This window comes from Pseudomassariella vexata (assembly GCF_002105095.1).
Source record: "Pseudomassariella vexata strain CBS 129021 chromosome Unknown BCR38scaffold_1, whole genome shotgun sequence".
Lineage (NCBI taxonomy): Eukaryota > Fungi > Ascomycota > Sordariomycetes > Amphisphaeriales > Pseudomassariaceae > Pseudomassariella > Pseudomassariella vexata.
In genome coordinates this window covers 1,689,812-1,710,562 of record NW_024467956.1, presented here as the reverse complement: position 1 = coordinate 1,710,562, position 20,751 = coordinate 1,689,812, and the positions used below count along the sequence as shown (strand labels likewise).

At 48.9% G+C, this 20,751-nt stretch overlaps 3 protein-coding genes across 3 annotated transcripts; 1 reads left to right on the top strand and 2 right to left on the bottom strand.

The window, feature by feature from the left end:
* Positions 1-1,650: 1,650 nt before the first annotated feature.
* BCR38DRAFT_8890 (uncharacterized protein) lies at positions 1,651-2,262 on the top strand. The gene is made up of 2 exons (XM_040865729.1): positions 1,651-1,770; positions 1,826-2,262. Exons 1-2 carry the CDS (start codon positions 1,755-1,757, stop codon positions 2,179-2,181), a joined length of 372 nt encoding a protein of 123 aa, XP_040720961.1. The 5' UTR covers positions 1,651-1,754; the 3' UTR covers positions 2,182-2,262.
* An 80-nt stretch (positions 2,263-2,342) lies between these two features.
* BCR38DRAFT_479866 (dipeptidyl peptidase 4) lies at positions 2,343-4,673 on the bottom strand (the record flags this gene model as incomplete). The annotated part of the gene is made up of 1 exon (XM_040863211.1): positions 2,343-4,673. The coding sequence occupies one exon, from the start codon at positions 4,671-4,673 to the stop codon at positions 2,343-2,345; it is 2,331 nt and encodes a 776-aa protein (XP_040720960.1).
* Positions 4,674-16,125: 11,452 nt separating this feature from the next.
* Positions 16,126-18,265, bottom strand: BCR38DRAFT_453924 (alternative sulfate transporter; the record flags this gene model as incomplete). Its single annotated transcript, XM_040861650.1, has 12 exons — positions 16,126-16,413; positions 16,470-16,534; positions 16,583-16,670; positions 16,724-16,787; positions 16,837-17,024; positions 17,087-17,287; positions 17,338-17,389; positions 17,440-17,583; positions 17,729-17,796; positions 17,853-17,955; positions 18,001-18,069; positions 18,126-18,265. 12 exons carry the CDS (start codon positions 18,263-18,265, stop codon positions 16,126-16,128), a joined length of 1,470 nt encoding a protein of 489 aa, XP_040720959.1.
* Positions 18,266-20,751: the final 2,486 nt, after the last annotated feature.

Here is a 20,751-nt window from a genome sequence, read left to right as displayed (position 1 = left end):
TCCAAAAGAGCACAACGCAGATCCGTGGGTGGGCCAACCGGTAAGAACGGGAGTTCCCGTTAGAGTCTGATGTCATGTGGAATGTTCATGTGGCTGTCCTATTCATTGATACTTGCCATTGCAGAGCATTGAAGGATTGAGATTCGGGCAAAGCCATATACAGCGCAGACGTTGAATTGTACGTACTTACGATGTGGACATAACTGGTGCACATGCTGTCCCTTCGTTTGCCACAACCTGCTGGAAGGAGTCGAAGTCCCTAAGTTGGAAGTCTGAAATACGAGCAAAACGAGAGAGTGAATTCACGGGGTCATTTCGCTACAAATAATCCGTCGGAGTATCTCCAAGACAACCGGAGCTTCGTCTGAGCGATAGAAGGTAGTTTGCACTTCTGGTGATGTTATACACTCTTTTTCTTGTCCCTTTTCTAGGAATCAAATGGAGACATGGTGATCAACATCTTGAGACTCTGGCAAATTGTTTGCATTGCTCCGCGCCGCATTCATTGTTATTTGCCATACTCTCGAAGCTGAAACACCTAAACACATTCAATCTTACAACTTCCCACAGGCCGAAATTACCTACGCCTTTATTATGCAGGTATCCTGCAGTAGTCATCCTCACTTCTATCGATCGCCCGTCAAGTTTCTGCCTACAGCATGCGAGGAAAGGTGTAATTACTGTGCTTATGAACACGCTGAGTTGGTCGAAGTCAACCTGCTACAAGTCACCATCACATTTCATCGTTCCACGGCTATATCATGTCAGCCGTTATCTGATGAACATATATGACGGGGTTAACTTCCACCGATCCCTCTCTTTATACGATGTTGACAGTTTGAAGTACATTGTTCCATGATAATATTTAATGTGGAAGGGCTGACGGGGTATACGCATCCTTCCCGCTTCACGTACACTTTCCATTAACGCAACGAGGGCAAGCCTAACCATGATGAATTTAGGAAGCATATCGACGCGACTATGACTGAGCCCTATTGGCAGTCAACGTGGACTAAGATCTTGCCTCAACTTTGAAACATGAATCAAAATGTTCGCTCAAATCCGCGTGGGTATATTGGCGCACAAACCCTAAGTGTGTGTAGCTTCACCGAATTTGTCTGATTCTCAAATCTTTTCATACAAGGATTGATTGTTTCCAAATTTTCATCAAATATGGAGTATAATCGAAAGCCGTCTCTCTAGCTCTCATCTCATAATAATAACAACGGTCCGACTGCAAGGTATTTAGACTCCACAACTGTTACGTTTAGTACCACAGGAAGAATAGGATACTATTTCAGCCATCAGCTCTAAATTGATCTTAAGAATGGTAACACTGAAACTTGAGATTATTGAGCATTGTTTACCTTCATTTTTTGTCATAGGCAGCACCTGCAATGTAACTATTTAACTTGAGGATCGGGAGCTGATAGAAATAAATGTTGTCAAGTTCAATTACCAGTCGTTTTTCGAACTTGTTCAACCAAAGAGTAAACCAAACCGCCAAATCAACTTACCACCTGCGACAATGAGGTCTCTTGATTAGCTTCATGGAGTCATCTGAAACAGCCATCTATGACATCACCAAGTTGGCCCACGTCAAATCCCCCTCGCATCCGCGTCCGCATCCTTACGAAAGTTGTCACCTATTGTCCAGACGAATTACTTGTTTCTAGTCCAAATTCTCTCCGATACTTATCTCAGTGCAAACTGAATCTCCAACTACTTAATCATCACACCACGAGGACACCAAAATGTCGAGTCTCAACGGTAAAGCCCACCCATTTTTATAAATCTCAGATTCTACCCTCTAACAGTACTGTAGTCTTCAAAAAGCCACTCAAGCTCTTCTCCACGCAACCCATGACCGGCTTCTACCGCGACGGCTACTGCCGTACTGGCGCCAGTGACCAGGGCAACCACGCCGTAGCCGGCATTGTGACTGAAGAGTTCCTAGACTACTCGGCCTCCCAGGATAACGATCTTCGCACTGTCGGATTGACGGACGGCTGCAAGTGGTGTCTCTGCACGGCTCGATGGCTCGAGGCTTTCAATGCGTACAAGGCTGGGCGCATCAGCCAGAATGGCGTGCCCAAGGTCGACTTGGACGCGACCGAGGACAGTGTGTTGAGTAAGGTGGACTTGGGGACTTTTAAGAAATTTGCTGTTACTTCCGGGTAGAGTCACGGGCAGCGAGGGTGTCTGGAAGTTGGATTTGGGACGGATTTCATTGCAACGACTAATACCAGATTGAAGAGAGTGCATGGATGATTTCATCAACAAAGGGTTGGACCACCCTAGACTGGCTTGATATTCCCATCAGGATTTCTATCGATCATGAATTATATAGCCTTCTTGCTCCATTGGTGGGTCAAAGTCTCGCTTGTCCTCAGCTTCTCTCGATATACCAACTCCGTCAAGTACTTGTACAAGTACGTCAGTGCACCGTTGTGATTGATATTGTGATCGCTGTCAGTGAACGACCTCCATTCCATCTGTATCGGGCTGACGCCGTCACCGACGAGGGTGTCCACCAGAGCGGCCGTGTTCTGGTAATGCACATTATCGTCCCCGAGCCCATGTAAAATGGTGAAACCGCCAGCGATGTCCTTGAATCCCTGAGTCTTCCGGACGGCTGTCTCGTTGTAGCCGGCCTGGTTCATGTCGTACGTCTTCATGTACCGCTCGGTATACATGCTATCGTAGAATCGCCAGTCACTCACTGGCGCGACGATCAACCCGAGACTAAAAATACCGGAGTCGGCTTCGACTACCTTGGCGCTGAGGAAGCCGCCGAAGGACCATCCGAATATGCCAATCTTAGTTGCGTCGATGAATGAGTTTCGTGCAGTCAGTTCCTGGGCTGCCCAGAGCTGATCGTCGGTCTCGAGCTTCCCAAGCTGTAAGGCGACCGCTGATCGGTACTCCCGTCCTCTGTAGCCCGTGCCCCTACCGTCGACTGTGTAGGTGATGAATTCCAACTCGGGGTCGGAGGTGATGTAAGCTTTCCAGTTAAGAGATTGAAACCTCTTCGAGACTTCTTGCGCACCTGGCCCACCGTACGGGATGAACAAAACAGGGTATTTCTTGGTGGGATCGAAGTTGGGTGGGAGACGTTGCATGACGTTCAGACCAAACCCGTCGGGTTTGTCGAGAGTCAAGTAGGTGATGTTGGGGAGAGCATAGTCCTGCAGCTTGGTCCAAAGGGCCTCGTTCGAGGTGATGGTTCTGAGAGGCGTGGTGCTGCTGTTGATGGAGTAGAGTTCTTGGTATGGAACGTCTGGTCCCTGATAGCTTAAGATGTAGTAACCGCCGGCCGAAGAGAAGGAGGCTGACCAGTACGCAGGGACGGTATCATCGACTAGGGCCTGCTTCTCCAGAGTGGCGTAATTCACCGAGTAGAGATGTCTCTCGGTGCTATCGTGCTCCGTCGAAGTGTAGTAGATCAATTGGCGAGCGGTATCGACCTTGAGCACCGAATCCACTTCCCAGTCTCCACTGGTAAGAGGAATACCCTCGTTTCCGTCCATAGAATACAGATACAGATGCTGCCAGCCGGACTCATCGGAAAGGTCAATGTACCAATCTCCAGATGCATTCACCGCGCCGATGTACTTTATAGCCATATTATTATCCAGCCAGCCGTCAGACCCATCGCGCTCCCGAATGACAGTCGACTGCGGCGCGCTGTAGGATGCCTTGTCCACATCAACCCGCACATGCTTCGACTGATCTTGAACCCGGTTGAATACACGGTACACGAAGCTGCTGTGGCCGTCAGTCAACCAAGTGACCTCACCAATGATCAGATCCTCCGCACCAAACGCATCTAGTGCCACCGGTAGCAGGTCACCACTCTGCACGGTCAGGAGAGTCAAGCTCACGGCTGGGTTCGTGCTCCCAACCTTGGGGTACCGCAAATCTAGCTCTCGTGGATAGCTCGGGGCAATGGGCCGCCCATCCATGTAATAGGTCACAGTGAAGGTCTCTACTCCAGTCTCGTTGAAACTTAGGAACGCCAAGGCCTCCCCGTCGGGCGAGAACCACAATGTCTTCCGAGCGCCGAAGATCTCCTCTTCGTACACCCAGTCCGGCACCGCATGAAAGAGATCAGGGCCTCCATCAGTGGTGATATGGCTCACGGTGCCATTGCGGCTCAGGAAGAGGTTGTTACCACGTACAAATGCGATCGCATCCCCCACGGGCGCAAACTCGGCGTACTGGATATCGCCCACTTGATCTTCCACGAGCGGAGTCACTTTTCCCGATGCGACGTCCAGGACCGAGTAATCGGCAAAGTAGGAGTGCCGATACTGCTTCGTGTGATTTGTAGCGAAGAGTACTTTCTCCAGATCGGGTCGAATCCAGTAATCCCACACGTCCGAGGGGATCTTGTCAGCCGACACGAAAGTAGAGTTCTCCCCCGTGAAGAAGTTCTCGAGGACTAGCGCACCCTCGTCGTCTCGGTAGATGACCTGGCCATCCTCGCCGCCCTCAAGCCAATTGACCGATGCAGAGCTTGCGCCGAACGACGAGGACACCGCCGTCTCGTTGAAGGTGAGGAGTCTTGTTCCGTTGCCAAGGGGTTGATGGGGTTGGCGGGGTGGAGATATTGCCAAACCGACACAGAGGAGCGTGGCGCCCGCTAAGAGTACGGTGCTGCTGGATTTCATGGGCGGATCGGTCACCTAACAGCAATAAAAAGTCAAAATCAAACTCCAGCAAGCTGGGCGCCGAGATAGAGGAGAAAGGCGACGGCGCAGCAGAGACGTGAACAGCTTTCGCACGCCTTTATACTGCGCAATAGCATGGCCAAGAGCTTCATGGTTACATGAACAACTTGCGCTTCCTCTTAGCATTTATCCCGCGTTTAGGTTCTTGTCGGCTACGTACACATCCAGCTGCCGCATTGGGGGAATAAGGGACGATGCTATCAAGGTTCCCGGCTTGGCAATGGTACCATCTTCACTTGGCCGCCGCTCTACCCTGCATTGGGTTATCTGCCCCGATTCTGTGTCGCCAAGGCAAGGGATGAGAAATGAGTCCGCGATAACATATACGTGCAAGAAGATTGTCAGGAAATTTATTGGGAATAACGTTCTGGACAACTAGGTTGTAAAAGTTGAAAAGAAATAACAGAGGACTAGTGGCACACAGTCCACTGGCGGAGCCCTAGTTACTCCGTAACAATGTACACTACTTAGATAGGTAACATTCTACCGTTACACCTGACGGAGGTTAACTTGGCTCAATCAACATCACAATCCTCCATGAGAAAACAAAGAAAACCATAATAGAGCTCTGCTCCAGCCAGCCAAGCAACAACAGAGTCAATAGAAGCCACGGAAGCCCAATATAGTCAATCAAGTAAGTAAGTATACAGCCATACCGTGATGATCCTTGTTAAAAAGATATAAACTCCGGTAAATAAATAAGCCCAAAATAAAAATGTTTAAGAAAGAGTCGGAATAAAAGGCAACAAAAAGAAAAGGTGGTTAACCAGCCCACACCACCCGAATTCCGCAACCGTGTCGATATTAGTATTGTGCTGGTGCGCCCGTCTCGTCCAAAATACGATGTTTCGTGAACGATGATGTTGAACAACAACCACGATCCTTCATAGTGATAACTGCGTTATACGCCCATACAGGTAGTTCCCCCCATGTAAAAATAGTGTATATATCAGCTTATTTCATGACATAAATAGTAGATCAATCCAATGCTTGTGTACGAGTCTAAACTCGAGCCGGTTCCTGCGATATGATCGTCCGGTCCTGCATATCTAGATGTGGTGCCCTTGAATGATGCTCACGACGTAACTAACATCGGACCACAAATTATTGGATATTGAGATCATGAAATCACCATAACTCATTATAAAGCAGTATGTCCTCTAACTCAAGCTATTGTTCTAGCAAGCCCGAGGCAATAAGTACCGACAGAGCTCGCACTCTATTATATTTTACAGAAGGCGGAGTTTATTCAAATCAACATGGGAATGTGTTATACCTCTTAAAGCTAGGTTGGGTGAAAATATCTAGGTATTTAGGGTAAAGCATACCAACGACATCCTCGTATGGAATAGTTCCCACCAGATGGTATTTGTTTACGCGGAACAATATTTAGGACTGTTGCCTGCATCGCCCTCAACATGATCAATTGCCGGTGGTTCAACTCCTCTGCATTATACGGCCTTCCGAAAAGTTGGAGCTTCCTGATGCCCCTAGCGCTGCCGCAGTCAAAGCAATGCTCATGCAAGTTGTTGCATATCTCGACTTGGTGTCCTACTGCAATCTACCCCTCCCTGTGCGCAGCCTAGGTAATCCAGGGAAGGTCAAAGTGAGGGCACCACAGACAGGGAAGTAATAAGCTGAAAGGCTCGATCGAGCAAGTCATGAACTTTCGAGTAAAGTCTATTTTTGTGCATGGCAAACCTAACGTTGACAAACACAATGGCCATCATGTCACTAACAACGAAGAAATACCAGTGTCCCGTGGACATCGATTGCCTTGCCTAGATCGTCCATCTCACAGCCAAAACATGCAGTCGCTGCTGCAACAGCACTTTTACGCAACGACTCGGAAGTGATGACATCATTGAGGAGGCCATTCTAGACTGTTACACGCAAAGGTGGTCAAAGATTTGTGAGGTTGTAACAGCATGACGTTCTATGATTGATTGATTGAAATTTAACGTCTCATCACGTGAGACGTGCCGGGCGCAGTGCCGGCATGGTCAATGCTAGTCGAGTCTATGTTACAGGGGACTGTCTTCATCTGACATTCCTGTTCAGTGCGATGGGCAGATCTCAGTAAAGAAATTGGTCTCCTCCGCCCATTGGCAAAACACACGAGCTCCCTTGGCCGTGCCTAGGAGGGAATCTATACTATTCTTGGCCATATGCGCTTTTAGATGACCGGGCGTGGCCTTGCGGCCGCGCTTGCAAAAGTAGAAGTGGACTGGTGTCTTTGTCTTTCCACACCCGCAGTTGAGCAGTGCGTCGCGATGCTGGAGTCTCTCGTGGTAGGTCACGAAATCCCCGTGGTGCGACCTCGCTGCGAGTAATCTGCCTAGGTGTTGCCGGGGCAGGCCAAGTTCGGGGGGTCGCGGGTGGATAGCGATCCCTAGATCTCGATACTGTTGAGGGCAGGTAGTAGCCCATCGATCGTTGAAACTCTTCCAAGTGTAGGATCTCGCGATTCTCTTTATATGTGCGAATGAGGCCGGGTGTTGTGTCTTGGGTGGTTGCTCACAGGCCGCTTTGGCCTGGACATCTGCTTCTTCGTTTCCGGGGATGCCTACGTGTCCTGGGCACCACCAGATATACACTTGTCCCGGGGATGTCCAGGGTTTTCGCTCTCTCTGTGACCAGGTTTTGGACAGCTCTTGGAAGGCGGTGAACTTTGCTTGACTGCTTCCGGGACTTGGACAGATGAGCCTACCCGCAACCGCGAGATTATTGAGGCAGATGTGGACGTTATCTGCCATGCTGTTGGACGGAAGCTTTACAGCCTCCTGAAGCCCCCGTAGTGCTGCGTGGGCTTCCGCATCGTATACCTCTATCTGAGAGCCCAGTAGCTCGGACCCACAGAGTAGTCTTTTACCGGCCTGATAACCAGCCCAGCCTGCTCCAGCTAAAGTCCTGTAGCTATGGGTAGCCAGCGAGCCGTCTGTATAGATTATTATATCGCGCTTTGAAAACTCGTTTATCCTTTGTAGAAACGAGCGGGCAGCCTCCTCCTTTGACTGCCCGGGATATAACCGATCTTGGCGAGGGTGATGGACCATTCGCCAGCCTGCTCCCAGGGCGGTATTTGCAGAGGATCTATATATTCTGCAGTATCTGGGGTTAGGCTCGCCATACGCCTTAACCTCGAATCGGGGCCCGTAGGATGTCTGAGCCTCCTGCGTAAGGGATGGCGGCTATCCAGTTTGTGTAATCTAACAGAAGCCGCATAGAGTTTTGCGTCGAGTGCGATTTCTGCTGGCGGTAGTGCCGCTTCCCGTTGCAGGATTGGTATTGGCGTGGTCCTATATACAGGAAGCATGGCTCTCATTGCGGTATTCTGCGTTCGATCCATTTGGTCAGCTAGGGATTGGACCCGGTTTAAGATAATGCGTCCATTCTTGTTCCGTCTGGCAGACGGCCACCATGCTTCCGAGGCGTAGAATTGCACGGGGAGCACGCACGCGATTACAGCTTGACGGAGTAGTCGTGTTGGGGCCCCTCTGATTGTGTTTCCTAACGACCTGAGTCCGTTAGCAACCTGTAGAGCTTTAGCTGAGACGAATTTGACATGGGCCTTAAAGCTAAGCTTTCTATCGAAGTAGACGCCTAACCACCTGAGTGCAGCACCAATTTTGATGGGTTGAACAGCGTGGATCGTTCCATTCTGTTGCGTAGTGGTAATGGGTGGGTTTGCATCTCTCCCTCTTCTTGTGAAGTGTATTAGCTCAGTCTTGTCGGGGTCGAACGTGATACCCTCAGACATGCTCCAGTCGAGTGCTGCTTTCCACTCTTCGGCCAGTATAGTGCAATTTTCTTCTAGGGAACTAGAGCTTGACAGTATAGCTATGTCGTCCACGTAGCCGAATCGCGAGCGCTTGCGTCCAGGTCGGCAGGTGCCCAGCTTAAATAGGGGCTCGATATATAGAAGGAGGAGGATCGGCGAGACGGGCGATCCTTGCGGAAGTCTATATTCGAGGTCAAAGGTGTCTCCGGTTTCCCCGTCTAGCCGTATTCTCCCCTTTCGCTGCGTGGCAAAGCTATAAACCCAGCGTACCAGGTTTTCCGGCCAGCCTTGTCGGTGGAGGCGCTGTGCCAGTCTGCCTGGTAGGACGGAGTCGAATGCACCTCTGATGTCCATCGTCAGCATAGAGGTAAATTTTCCTTGTTGCCAAGCGGTTTCTATATCATGGATTACAGCTGAAATCAGATCGCTACACGATCGTTGTGGGAGCGCTCCGAATTGTTGGCTATGCAGGACTCGGTGCTTTACTGCGACCCAGGAGAGGCGTTTTGCAATAAGTCTTTCAAGGCCTTTCCCAAGTACGGATAGGAGGGAGTTGGACAATATGGGCCCTGTGGGCCATGTGGGTCCTATACTTGCCACTATCGCCACCTAGAACGGCGACCATCCCCACATACCTCTATTACGAGAAATGTGGCGAGGATAGAACATTCCCTACTTATCTATATGCTTCTACAACTTGTCTGAATTAATCAGCAAGTCTACCATTCATTGACTATATAAGAACCCTTTTGTTTCCATACATAGACCCTCGAAGAGAGGACCAGAGTTAGCTACAATACATACAGGTTAGGCATATGTGCCCTCCTTTTGCTCCTTCAACGGGAACATCAAATCCAAGTGAGGGCAATAGGTCGATATGAGCGTACTGCCGTTTTATCCTTTTTGCCTGGCTTGGCCAGAATAACGAGCGTTGCCTCTTTGAAACATGTAGGATGCCATCCAACTTCGACGCAGGCTCGGAAGAGCGCAACGACTACTTCTTTGATAACTGGCCAAGCAGTTGTTAGGGCTGCAGTTGTAATGCCATCGGTTCCGGGGCTGGTGTTGCCGGCCTGGAGGATAGCCCTTTGGACTTCCTTTGCGGTGACACGGGGGAAAGGGAGCTTCGGATCGGGTCCCGGTGCTCGCAGCTCGCTGGGTATATCGCCGGCCTTGTCCGTGTTTCGGAGGAGTACGCGGGCGAATAATTCTCGCTTTTCGTCTGGCTTGGAGATGAATCGGTCCGAGTTTTCGGGGTCGCGTAATGGCGGGGTATAAAAATTTCCCGTACTTTTATGCCAGCCCGCCATTTCAAAAATTTCTTTACTGGTCGAGGCTGCAGCGATTCTATCTTTCCAATATTTGTCCTTCGCCTTGTGAAGTTTCCGGACGAAGTCCTGCCGTAGCGCTTCAATTTCCTCCAGGTGTTCTGAGCGGGTTATCTCTAGAGCTTGAAGCCTTCTTGTGTCCCTCTTTTTGTTAGTAAATTCTTGATGTTTTCGCTTGCATTCTTCGTTCCAGTATGCACGTCCTTGTCGGAGTCCTTTGGATCGTTTTGTGGAGGCTGTAAGGCTTTCGATGAGGGCGTTTGTCAGTTGTTGCGCTACGCGGTCCAGTGACTCGGCGTCGTCTGCCGTTCTCGCTGTCCCTCTTATTGGTTGTATTTTCCGTTGTAGGGTGCTGAGAAAAAGCTCTTCGTCCATCGCATCCAGCCGAAATTTGCCTAAGGTCGGCTTGGACTTGTCCAGCGCTGGGAGTGGAACCCAGGTAAGCAAGGTTTCGTGGTCCGAGGTTGTGTTAAGGGAGGTTTCGATGCTTGTAGAGACTCCTGGCAACGAGGCTGAAGCCCAGGAAAGGTCTAGGACGTTACCTGCCCTATGTGTCGGTTCACGGATTGGCGATGTAAGTACGAGATCGAAAGATTCTGCCCAGTCGACCAAGTCCTGGGCCTTTGGGGAGGTGTACGTCGTCGTTGGTTGCCAGTTCGGATGATGTAGGTTGAAGTCCCCTGCTAGTATATATCGGTTTGGCGGGGCAAGGTGGTACTGGCCTAGGATATCTTGAATGGCCTTGCCGCCTTGGGAAGCTGCTTGGGGTGCGTTGTATATGTTAATGATTGTTAGTAGGTAGTGGCGGTCACATAGGACCTGAAGGAATAGTAGGTCTGTAGATGGGGCAGATAGTGGTCGGCATTGCTCCCCTCTAAGTCCAGTCCCTTTGCGTATGTAGGTTATCACCCTCGGTCTGCTTTCAATCCAGTCATCTATTGGTGCAAAGGTCTCGTAGGCTGGGTGAGTTCGGGTGAGTCTTCTTTCCTGTGATCGGACGAAAGGCTCCTGTATCAGTATAATGTCGATATGGCCTTCGTAGGCCAGGTTAAGTGCCGTCTCGTGTGCACTCGCCTTCCTGCCTACGTTGGCTTGCATGATCTGTATCTTTTTGGGTTTCTGCTGCGTGGTTCTGTTAGGCATTTACTATGATGCAGTCGTTATTTTCGCTGTTGGCTTGGAGATGCGAGAGGCTGGATGCCGCTTTCCAGGCTCTTTCTCCTTCCGCTCGAATAGCGCGGAGCTGCGCTTGATCCCTTCTCTGGAGCGTACCATGGATCACTTTGGGTCTGGCGGGGCAGGCAGGGTCGTGAGCCGCGTGCGGGCCGTTGCAAGTTGGGCATTTGAGGGGGCAGTCACATCCGTTGAGGCCTTCCGTGCCTCCGCAAGGGGCCCGGTGCTCGTCGGTTGTGTGAGTTGCGGAGCTGCACTTCATGCACCTTCTCTTCCGGGTGCATGTGCGTGCATTGTGGAAGCCACCGCAGCGGTGGCATTCAATTGATTTCTTCTCCTTGGGGAGACGTAGATTGATATATACGTTGGCTCCTAGAAGCCTAGTGCGGAGCGGTATCTGCTTTGCCGCGTCTACCTTGAACCAGGCCGTTACCGTGCCTAGTCTTTCTATCTCGTCCTTTTTGGAAAAGTAGGCCTTTTCCGGGCGCCGTTTCGTGGCAAGTCGGATTTCCTCCTCTAGCTCCCCGTTTGTGATTTCCAATTCCGCGTCGGTAATCAGGCAGTGACGAGTGTACGGGACATTGGGGATATATGCTCGAACCCAGGTATCTCTCTGCTCGACGCTATGGGCTTGCAGTAGGGTGGCTATCTGTTCTCTGTTATTTAGCAGGATCTTAGCGCCTTCTACTGAGGATGGGCAGAGGGCTAGTCCTGTTCGGACGTGGTCGACTCCCTTTAGTGCAGTGCGGGCATTTCCTGGCAGCTTTTCACGGAGAAAAGCGCATATATCGTAGGCTCTCTCCCTGCGGAAATGATTATCTTCATGCATCCGGGCGAAAATCCGTAGGTCTTTCGTGGGCAGTTTCTTTGGTGGCGTCGCGGTGACATTTAGGCTGTGGGCCGGCGTGCTATTCAGTTGCCTTGCAACCGCTGCGTATGTGCGGGCTGGTGTTGATTGTACTGTCGTGTCGACCTCTATTGGGGTTCCGAGAGGCTTTCTAGCAGTTGTGTCTTGGGTTGTTCGAATGGCATCTCGAGATTGTGCGAGTTGTGAGGTGCGGCAGTCTGGTTGCCCACGGTCCTCGCGCATCCTTTTCAGCTCCTGTTCGAGGGATTCTATTTTGGCCTTGTATGCCTCGAGAGTCTTTTGTCTGTCGGCGTCCTTCTGTTGTAGCTCTTTTGCAAGTCTAGCGAACTTTTTGGTGGCTTCGTGGATCACGTCCTTTGCGATATCTCGAGCCACGTCTTCCAAATTTTCGCGAGCTTTAGCGGTGAGTCTCCGGGGTCGCCTCGATAGCCGCGAGGCCACTGAGTCCTCGAGCTCATTGTTATTGAGGTTGAAGTTTATGATTCCTTCCATGCAGTACGTTTTTCTTTTGTTGGATGTTGGTTTAAGGTGTGAAGATGATGGCAACGAATAACAAGATCCTCAACAATGTGACAGTTGTCACGTGATTGACCCACACTGGTCTGAACAGATTAATAAGTGGTTGCAGATACCAAAGTCCCTGACTTTGGTATTGGTCTCTTTTGGTGAAGACATCTGGTACGGTGGCGTAGTGGCAAGGATTGCAACCCCTAGCACGACGTGGCAAACAAGACCTTACTATCCGGGAGGTGGAAAGAAATAACAAGATCAAGAGCTCCTTGCCCTGATCGGAACGACAAGTACCTCAACAGGTACTAATAACTGTAGCCTCAGCAGGCTGGGGAAAAGGAACCTCAACAGGCCCTTGAACAGTCACCTCAACAGGTGAAAGATGGGAACAATGGCCTCAACAGGCACAATCAGATCTATAGGGGAACAGAAATGTAAGGGAATACAGAGCTATAAGCAGGGTTAAGCTCCAATTCTGTCACTAAGTGACAGAATTGCTAGATCTTTTGGTCTATGTGACGTGATAGTCTAGGCTTGCTGTCACCTTACAATAAAGTACCTCAACAGGTACGTCAGACATTGAATGCCTGTCCAAGTAAAGAGAAATTGGTTCAGATTACTGTGGAAAAGGCCGCTTGATTTTCTATCTTTTTCTCAAGAGAGTGACTATGTACATAAGGTCTTAAATACCGTTAAGAACACGCTTACATAATTCGTCTGAATATCGAAAAAGAAAAACGAAAAAAATAACGCCCAAAAAACCCCTAACCCCACGTCAACGGTAAGTCTTATAGCCGATAATATGCGATAGTCTACCATTAAGAGGAAGTTTAGAGCTAGTAGGTGACAGAGTTATCGTACGAAGGACAAGTTAGCCGGAAACAGAAAAATCACTAAGTAGCGTATTAACTAATAATGAGCTTACCTAAGCGTAGTTATTCTTTTAGTGTCTTAGCTTTCAGGTCTATTTAGCTTGTTAATTAGTCTGATATAGGATTTTTGGTAATTGTCAGAGAACAGAATGCCATAGACACCCGTGGGTGTCAGGACACTGAACGCAGGACACCGGCGGGCCGCCGGAGGGGTGTTTCGGACAAAAGACTCCCGAATCATGATTACAATCTATGTGAAGCTTTGGGATGATGAGAGTCAAGATCCTTGGCATCGCCGACCCTGCTGTTATGCCGGGTCCAAGCGGCGGCCTAGCTATCTATATAAGGACCATCTCGAAGTAGGATAGGGAAGGAGTTGTCAGAGCCACAAGTGTCATCCGAGGCGGGCCGGCTTCCACCAGGTAGGAAGTCGTTTGTGGCGAATGAGGAACCGGGAAGCCGTTTGTGGCGGCTAGAGAGCCGCTTGTGGCGAATGAGAGCCGTTGAAGCCGTTTGCAGCGAATGAGAGCCGTTGAAGCCGTTTGCAGCGGATAGGGAATCGCTTGGTTGCAGATAAGGAGCCGCTGTCCAAGATATTGGCCGAAGTCGGGGGAACACAGACATACGGAAGCAAACATCCAGAATCCAAGAGAGAACCTCGGCTGGCTATAAGTAAGGAGTCGAGACGGAGGAAGATAGAGAGGGCAGAGATCAATGCATCACCGTGGGCACCCCTACCTGAGACCGCCAGTGACCACCCGGTATTACGTAGGAGGGACGCCTGTTACTCCCCATCACTCTGTACTATTGCCTTCGGCCTAGCCGTACCCTGACAGTAATAGGGAGGCAATCTAGGCGATTATAGTCTTCTTACGCTAGCGTTGTATTATTAGGAGAGTATTACTTTGATAAGAACATGAGGAAGTTATCTAACGTACCCCACAAGCAAGTTGGCCACTTTTTCTTGGCACCGTATGAATAACTTCAATAACTTAACTAAACTAAAAAATAATAATTCAAACTAACCGGAATCCTCTTCCTCGTACGTATCTTTATCATTCTCACAAGTACGAGCATTATGTCCGGGCTCTCCGCAGATCCTACAGCGCCATCGGCGTGGTTCGGCCGGTCTCGTACGACGACGACTTACACGTATATCATCCTGTAGCTGCTGTTCAATATCCCGTTGAGACTGTAAGTCCTGAGCGTCTCGTAAACTAAGAGATCCTCTATCTTGTAGCTGTCGATTTTTAGTCCTTCGACGACGGCTTAGCTCTTGATTGACCTTCCGAAGTGTAGTAACCTCATCCTCAAGGAAAAGTAACCGATGTATAACAGCCGTCGCACCACGTGAAAATTGGTCAATAGCCGCAAGTATTGTCGTCGGGGAGCTATTCCGATGCTGTACGACTCTGTTTTTAACGTATTCAGACTGGGATTGCGCCTCGGTTGTGTTATTTGGAGTCTTTGATTCCCAGATTAAGGGGGCGCCAGACGAGCTCCCAGGAGGTGTAGGCGTATGTAGCTTAATATCCAGCTGTGAAATCACATATTCCGGGTCGTACGGAATAAGTCCTGTCCCCCTGAAACCTGCCTGGATATTCGACTTAGTTATAGTCGTACGATACGCCCTATAGAATGCCAAAAAGAAATCCTCCTTCGAGATATGGGTTATATACGCCCGTATTAGGTCTTCAATTTCTTTGCCGTAAGACCTTTTCAAAGCCCTAAAACAGCCTACATCGAGAGGCTGGAGCTTATGTGACGAATGAGCAGGCATACTAAGTGTAATAATAGTATGCTCTTTGCAATATAGCTCGAAGTCAGTCGAGTGGTGGCTCTCATGTCCGTCGAGGATAAGAAGACGATAAACACCCTTCGTACGATCCTTCGTATAGCGATCAAAGTGCTGAATCCAGTCTACGCCTCGCTCATTTGTTGTCCAACCGTTTTTGGTTACAGCGATTACCTAATCGGACGGGAATGGGCTATTCTCGTACCAGGATAAGAGGTGGTTTTGACCCGCGACAATAATATACGGCGGGATAGCCCAGCCGGACGAATTAATACCCTGGATTACTGTAGCCCATTCTCGATTGCCTTGTTGGACTGTACGAGGCCTTCCACGTCGTTCGGCACTTGTAACTACCATCTCGGATGATTAAGCCCATCGCGAACCCTGTCTCGTCAAAGTTATAGATATCCGCCTCTTGGATACCATATTTCGCAATTGTATTTCGTACGAGCGTAAACCACGCGCGATACGCGTCAGGATCTTCGCAATAGGCTCGTTGGTGGTCGATTCTTCGATTAAAACGCGTCCGAAGGTCTGGTTGTCGTCGTACGAAGTTCGAGGCCCAGTTGACGCCGACGCGTCCAGCGCCACGGTCACGGAGCAGTCGGTTAGCCATAGCTTCAACACCATGGAGCCGGGGAGGAAATGATCGCGAATCTAGGTCAAGTATATATTGTACGACCGCTAACTCTCCTGATTCCGTAAGCTTATGACTAGATTGTCGAGTATCGCGTCGAGATAGTAGTCCGCGTTTTCGGTTAGCTAGAGTTGTACGAGGGACATTGTAGAGTTGGGCAGCGCGTCGGATGCTTAATTCGGGTTTCGATTGAAGCGCCTGACACGCTAGAATCATGTTGCTTTCTTTCCAATTCGATCCCATCTTGGTATGTGTAAAGATGTTAATTAAAAGGTTGTTCGTACGGTGCCAAGAAAAAGTGGCCAACTTGCTTGTGGGGTACGTTAATCCAATCACTCTATTAACTGTTTTCCATTTTGTGTACCGTCTTATGTAGGCACTTCTCATCTTAGGCTTGTGTGTGGTGTACGGGGTAGTGATGATATTGGTTAGACGTTATAAAGCCGTCTCCTTGACCCGTTCCTAGGTTGCGAGGATTGACCATTCGATTTCTTAGACTCTCGATTTGCTTCATCCACATGTGACAATCCAGCATTGTTGCGTTTCCTGCGATCTCCCACCGCGTAAGCGACTAATAAGCAAGTGACGCAGACAAACCCAAACGCCAAAACTCCCGAAATAATTGACCATCCTCGATGATAATGTGGCAAATCGTCTGATCGAAATAGCTGAGCCCCAACAAGGAGGGAGCCGTTGATCGCCATCGTCAACAGAGCCTACTCCAATGATCAGTAGACGGACGAGTGATAGTTAACGGAATAGATAACTATACTAGTGTGATTGATCTCTCCTGGGCTGATGGTGTATGTATTGACAACCACGACGCATTCACCGAGGCTAGGACTGTTGAGCGCGGGTACATAGCCATTAAATGAGAGGACTCACTCCACCAGTGACAATTAGCCAAAACCATGGTCATTATGCCAAATTTAGTAGCCGCATTGGATCTATCAGGTAAACATCTGAAGGTAATCTTTGGCATCATCAGTATTCGATCTAAATTATACGATATGAATGTTGACTCACTGCAAATACCATCTGCATCATCGCACCGACCAGAACCAGGAGGCCCCGTTTTCCTGTGCGGTCTCTGCTTGCGTTAGGGTGTGATACGGAAGGTGGCTACACTGCATACGTACGCGATGTATCCAGCAGTGAGAGTCAAGACCAAAGATATCCATTGGGCAACCGAGGCCATGGCGTTCGCACCCAGTGCATCGAATCCAAAAGAACCAATGATGGTAGGTCCGTACGCTGCCAAAGCTGAAGTTGGGATTGCATTGCACAAGCTCGCAAGAATATGGAGCCAGGCTTTCCCGTTTGCAAGCTACGTGGGTTATTTTAATATCAAGTTTGCGCCTATAGTACAGTGACGAGAGTGATTCATACCGATTTCATGACTATGCGAAACTTTATCCTCTTGTTATGTTGGTCCTTGCAGCTACCGTCAAGGTGTTTCCTCTGCAACAAGACAAATATTTCGCGTTCCGAGAAATATCGCAACCCAGTCAACGTGGTCGGATGGGATGGCGTTCCTGGAAAGAAACAGCCGAATAAAACGCCCACGAGAACCGTGAAGATTCCCTCAAGCTGCCTCATTAATTAATCCCTCATAGTCACGAGGGAGTCAGTTTACTCACTAGGAACAGCCACTGCCACCCGGCCAAACCTCCAATGCCACGCAAATGAAGTCTGAGACAGTTAACACATCGGTTTTCGCAGATATCAGAAAGTATACTCACATAGCATAGGCAAGCAAGCCACTGACAGCTTGTCCTAAAATAAGGCCAGCATAAAATGTCGCGAAACGCTTGCTCAGTTCGGATTCCGTGTACCATTGCGAGAGCATGTACAGTCCTGCTGGTATGAACCCAGCCTCCAGAATACTAGTGATGATATCAGAAGTCAGCTTAACAAATAGAGTAGTACATCATACCCTAGCAACAGTCTCGTCGCAAGAAATGCTGCCAGTCCTTCTGGCCAGTAATCAGCAATGTCAAGGAATTCCTCATTGATGGAAATTTGGCTGACCAAATTATAATTTGGCATGTGATCCAAATACGTGGTCCTATGCTGTACAGGACCATATTGCTTGGTATCTGTCGTTCATAAGCAACGTCACGTTTGCCGAGGACAAAGACCTCGAGGGACGTACCTCTAGCAGTATCAAACCAGCGGCTAAGAGCTGCTGCCCAACATTCAGCCAGTCTTGCGTGATGCCCACATCATGGAGGAAATTATCTGTTAGAGCATTTCCGCTGCTTTGATCAGATTTGCAAGTGAAGCTGGCGTTGATTGCTCACATGTTGGCACGGTCGAGTTGGAAGGCGAAGAAGGTTGCCATGAGCATGGGAATGACCGTCACGTCGACCCTGGACTACTTAAGCATGGAATTTGTCAACCGAGTTTTTGATGATGAATGGCATACTTTCTTCTAACCGCAGTCTCCTCCGCCGGGGTCCAGGTCGCCGGTGCTGCGTCGAGAGGGGCGCCAAGTTCGGGCTTTGCTGTGACTGCCGACGCAGATATATTATTTACATCGCATGGTCGGGATTCGATATCGTCCATGGCTAAAATTGGGAATAAGGATTCCAATGTGTTCTTCGAGTGATTCTTTCGAGTTCAACGTGCGGAGTTGCAAGACGAAGTGTATATAAATCAGTCTGGAAGATCCGCGAATATGTTGAAACCCGACTGCCGGGAGTTAGTTGAATCAAGCTAGAGACATGGCGCAGTAGATCGACGGGATTTCTCCACGAAGTATTGAGAAACTCTAAATGCCACTAATAATCACGGGCCAGTGACCCCGATTATGCATGTCTCGGAATGGTGGCTGATGCCATTCCCGTTGCATGCGTCTCTGCATCATCCAGATAAGAACTGTTTAGTTCGTTTTCGAATTCTCAGCTCACTTCGAACCGCCCAAACCTCGCGGTTTGAGAAGGGAGAATATTTGCAGTAATATGTCGTATCATACACCTTACAGGAAGATGCTCTAGTGATGGTACATAGTCATATCGACCTTAAGCTGAATTACTTGAATAATTTGATGTTCGCACTGAGCTTGGCTTTGTGATAGTCACTGCAGCGGCTTCTCGATGTCTCAGATGACCTATGGGTACCACCGCACTAAACGAAATAATGTCGTTCTCCAAGACTGTCTTGTACGAATTGCACCACCCACTGAAATACGCAGAGCGGAACAATGGCACAGAAACTTTCACCTGACACTGCGACAATACCGTCCCTAAGAGCAACGTAAGTGTAGAGGCTCTCGTATAGAGTTGCTAGAATAACTGGTCTCGCGGTGTGCAATTGTATAGGTAACTGGAAGCGCCGAAGATATAACGCTAGAGTAATACTAGTAACTCAGCTCTTACTCTCATTACGTGAACCTTCTCCTTAATCACACCCCCTGAGCGTTTTCCTCCTTCATTCCGTGCTTAATTATTAGGAGCTGAAGGCTTGACCTAAGTCTATAAAGTGTTATCGTGCACATTTAGTGTATCGTGACTATCCCTGATTTAATTATCGCATTCTAGGATCTTAGGCTTGATCTGATATTGTCGTTACAGCGCTGGTTTGGGCCTCATTCGGGACTAGTGTCAGCTCGTTTCGTTTGACTGTTATCCCTTACTCTTGCTCCACCTCTTCAGTGTCCCTTATTAATGTTTCTTCCTCGTAGGGGAGCATCTTCTGCTAGTGTATCGTCCTCGAGAGGCTCCACGTCTTACCCGTGCATCACGGCAAATCCAATTTTTACTTTGGTCGTAAGTGGAATCGGGTGGCTTGCTGTCCATTCCTCGAAAATGTTGGCGGTAACTTTCTGGTACGTAATAACCCCGTCTATCACAAGTGCTCGCTTGGTTATGCGAAACTGGACTAACTATGCCACTATAACTGGCTTGACTGCTGTCAAGAGATCATTGATACACGACTTTGCTAGCTCGGTCTCAAAGATCTTCAGTTATTTGCCCTCCGTTATCACTTCCTGCTACTCCTGGATCTATATATCGAACCTCTTAACCAACTTATTTGCTGTCTGAAGGTGCTTCCGATATCCTTGCTAGATGTCTAGCATAAAGCGATCCTTACAGGCCTTCCTAGAGTCGGATAAAGTCTTGTACCACTGCTGTAGGCTCTCTATAGTCCATAGAAATGAGGGGAGGATGGGCTGAGAGACCACGTGAAGGACCTAACCCATTAGTTCCTTCATATGCTTTTGTTGATTCTCATATCGGTTTGTATCGAAAATTTAGATGTTCCAGTCGAACTTTTATGTAGCTCGACCATCGATAATCATCTCTCGAGGGTTCTGTGGTCTTATGTTGTTTTATTCCTGAGGTATCTTCGATAGATTGACTAAGAAGACAGGCCACAACCGTACGCAACATGTTCCACAACGTCATTGGTACCCCATATAGACACTCATGTTGAATTCCGTTCCTCATTGTGAAGCGCGATTCGAGATGATAACACACTGTGGATGACTGCTTGGCGGCTTGTGTTCACGAAAAAAAGTTTGGTTACTACTCCTTGGTTACTGCTCCATGACCTCTGACGGCGGTGAGGCTGGCAGCTTTTGGGAGGTGGAGAAACCTGTCTGCTTACCTGCATTTAACCCCCACGGTACGTCAGCCACTCATCGCGAAAAAGAGTTATTGCTCCCGGAAGTCTTTTAATATAGACAGGCTGGATTAGAGCTGAAAACTGTAGGTAGGGTGATCTGATCCTTTACGTCAGGCTATACAAAGGTTGCAGTTAAACCAGCCACTCTTCGGAACAAAAGAACGTACTTACCAAGGCCCATGCAGAAGTCGGAATCTTTAACCAATAGTCTTGTCCAGTAGTCAGGCTGCATTAAAGCTGAAAGTTGCATTTTGGGTAATCCGATCCTTTACGTGAGGCTGGCAAAGACATGGTTTTAAGGGACCCTAGTGGAGATGATGGTGACGGCGCCGGCGATAACAACGGGAGTAACGTCGAGGTGGATGATAGCCTTATTATGTACTAATAATGTCGACAAAATACCCCCAACCTAACGAGCATGCTCC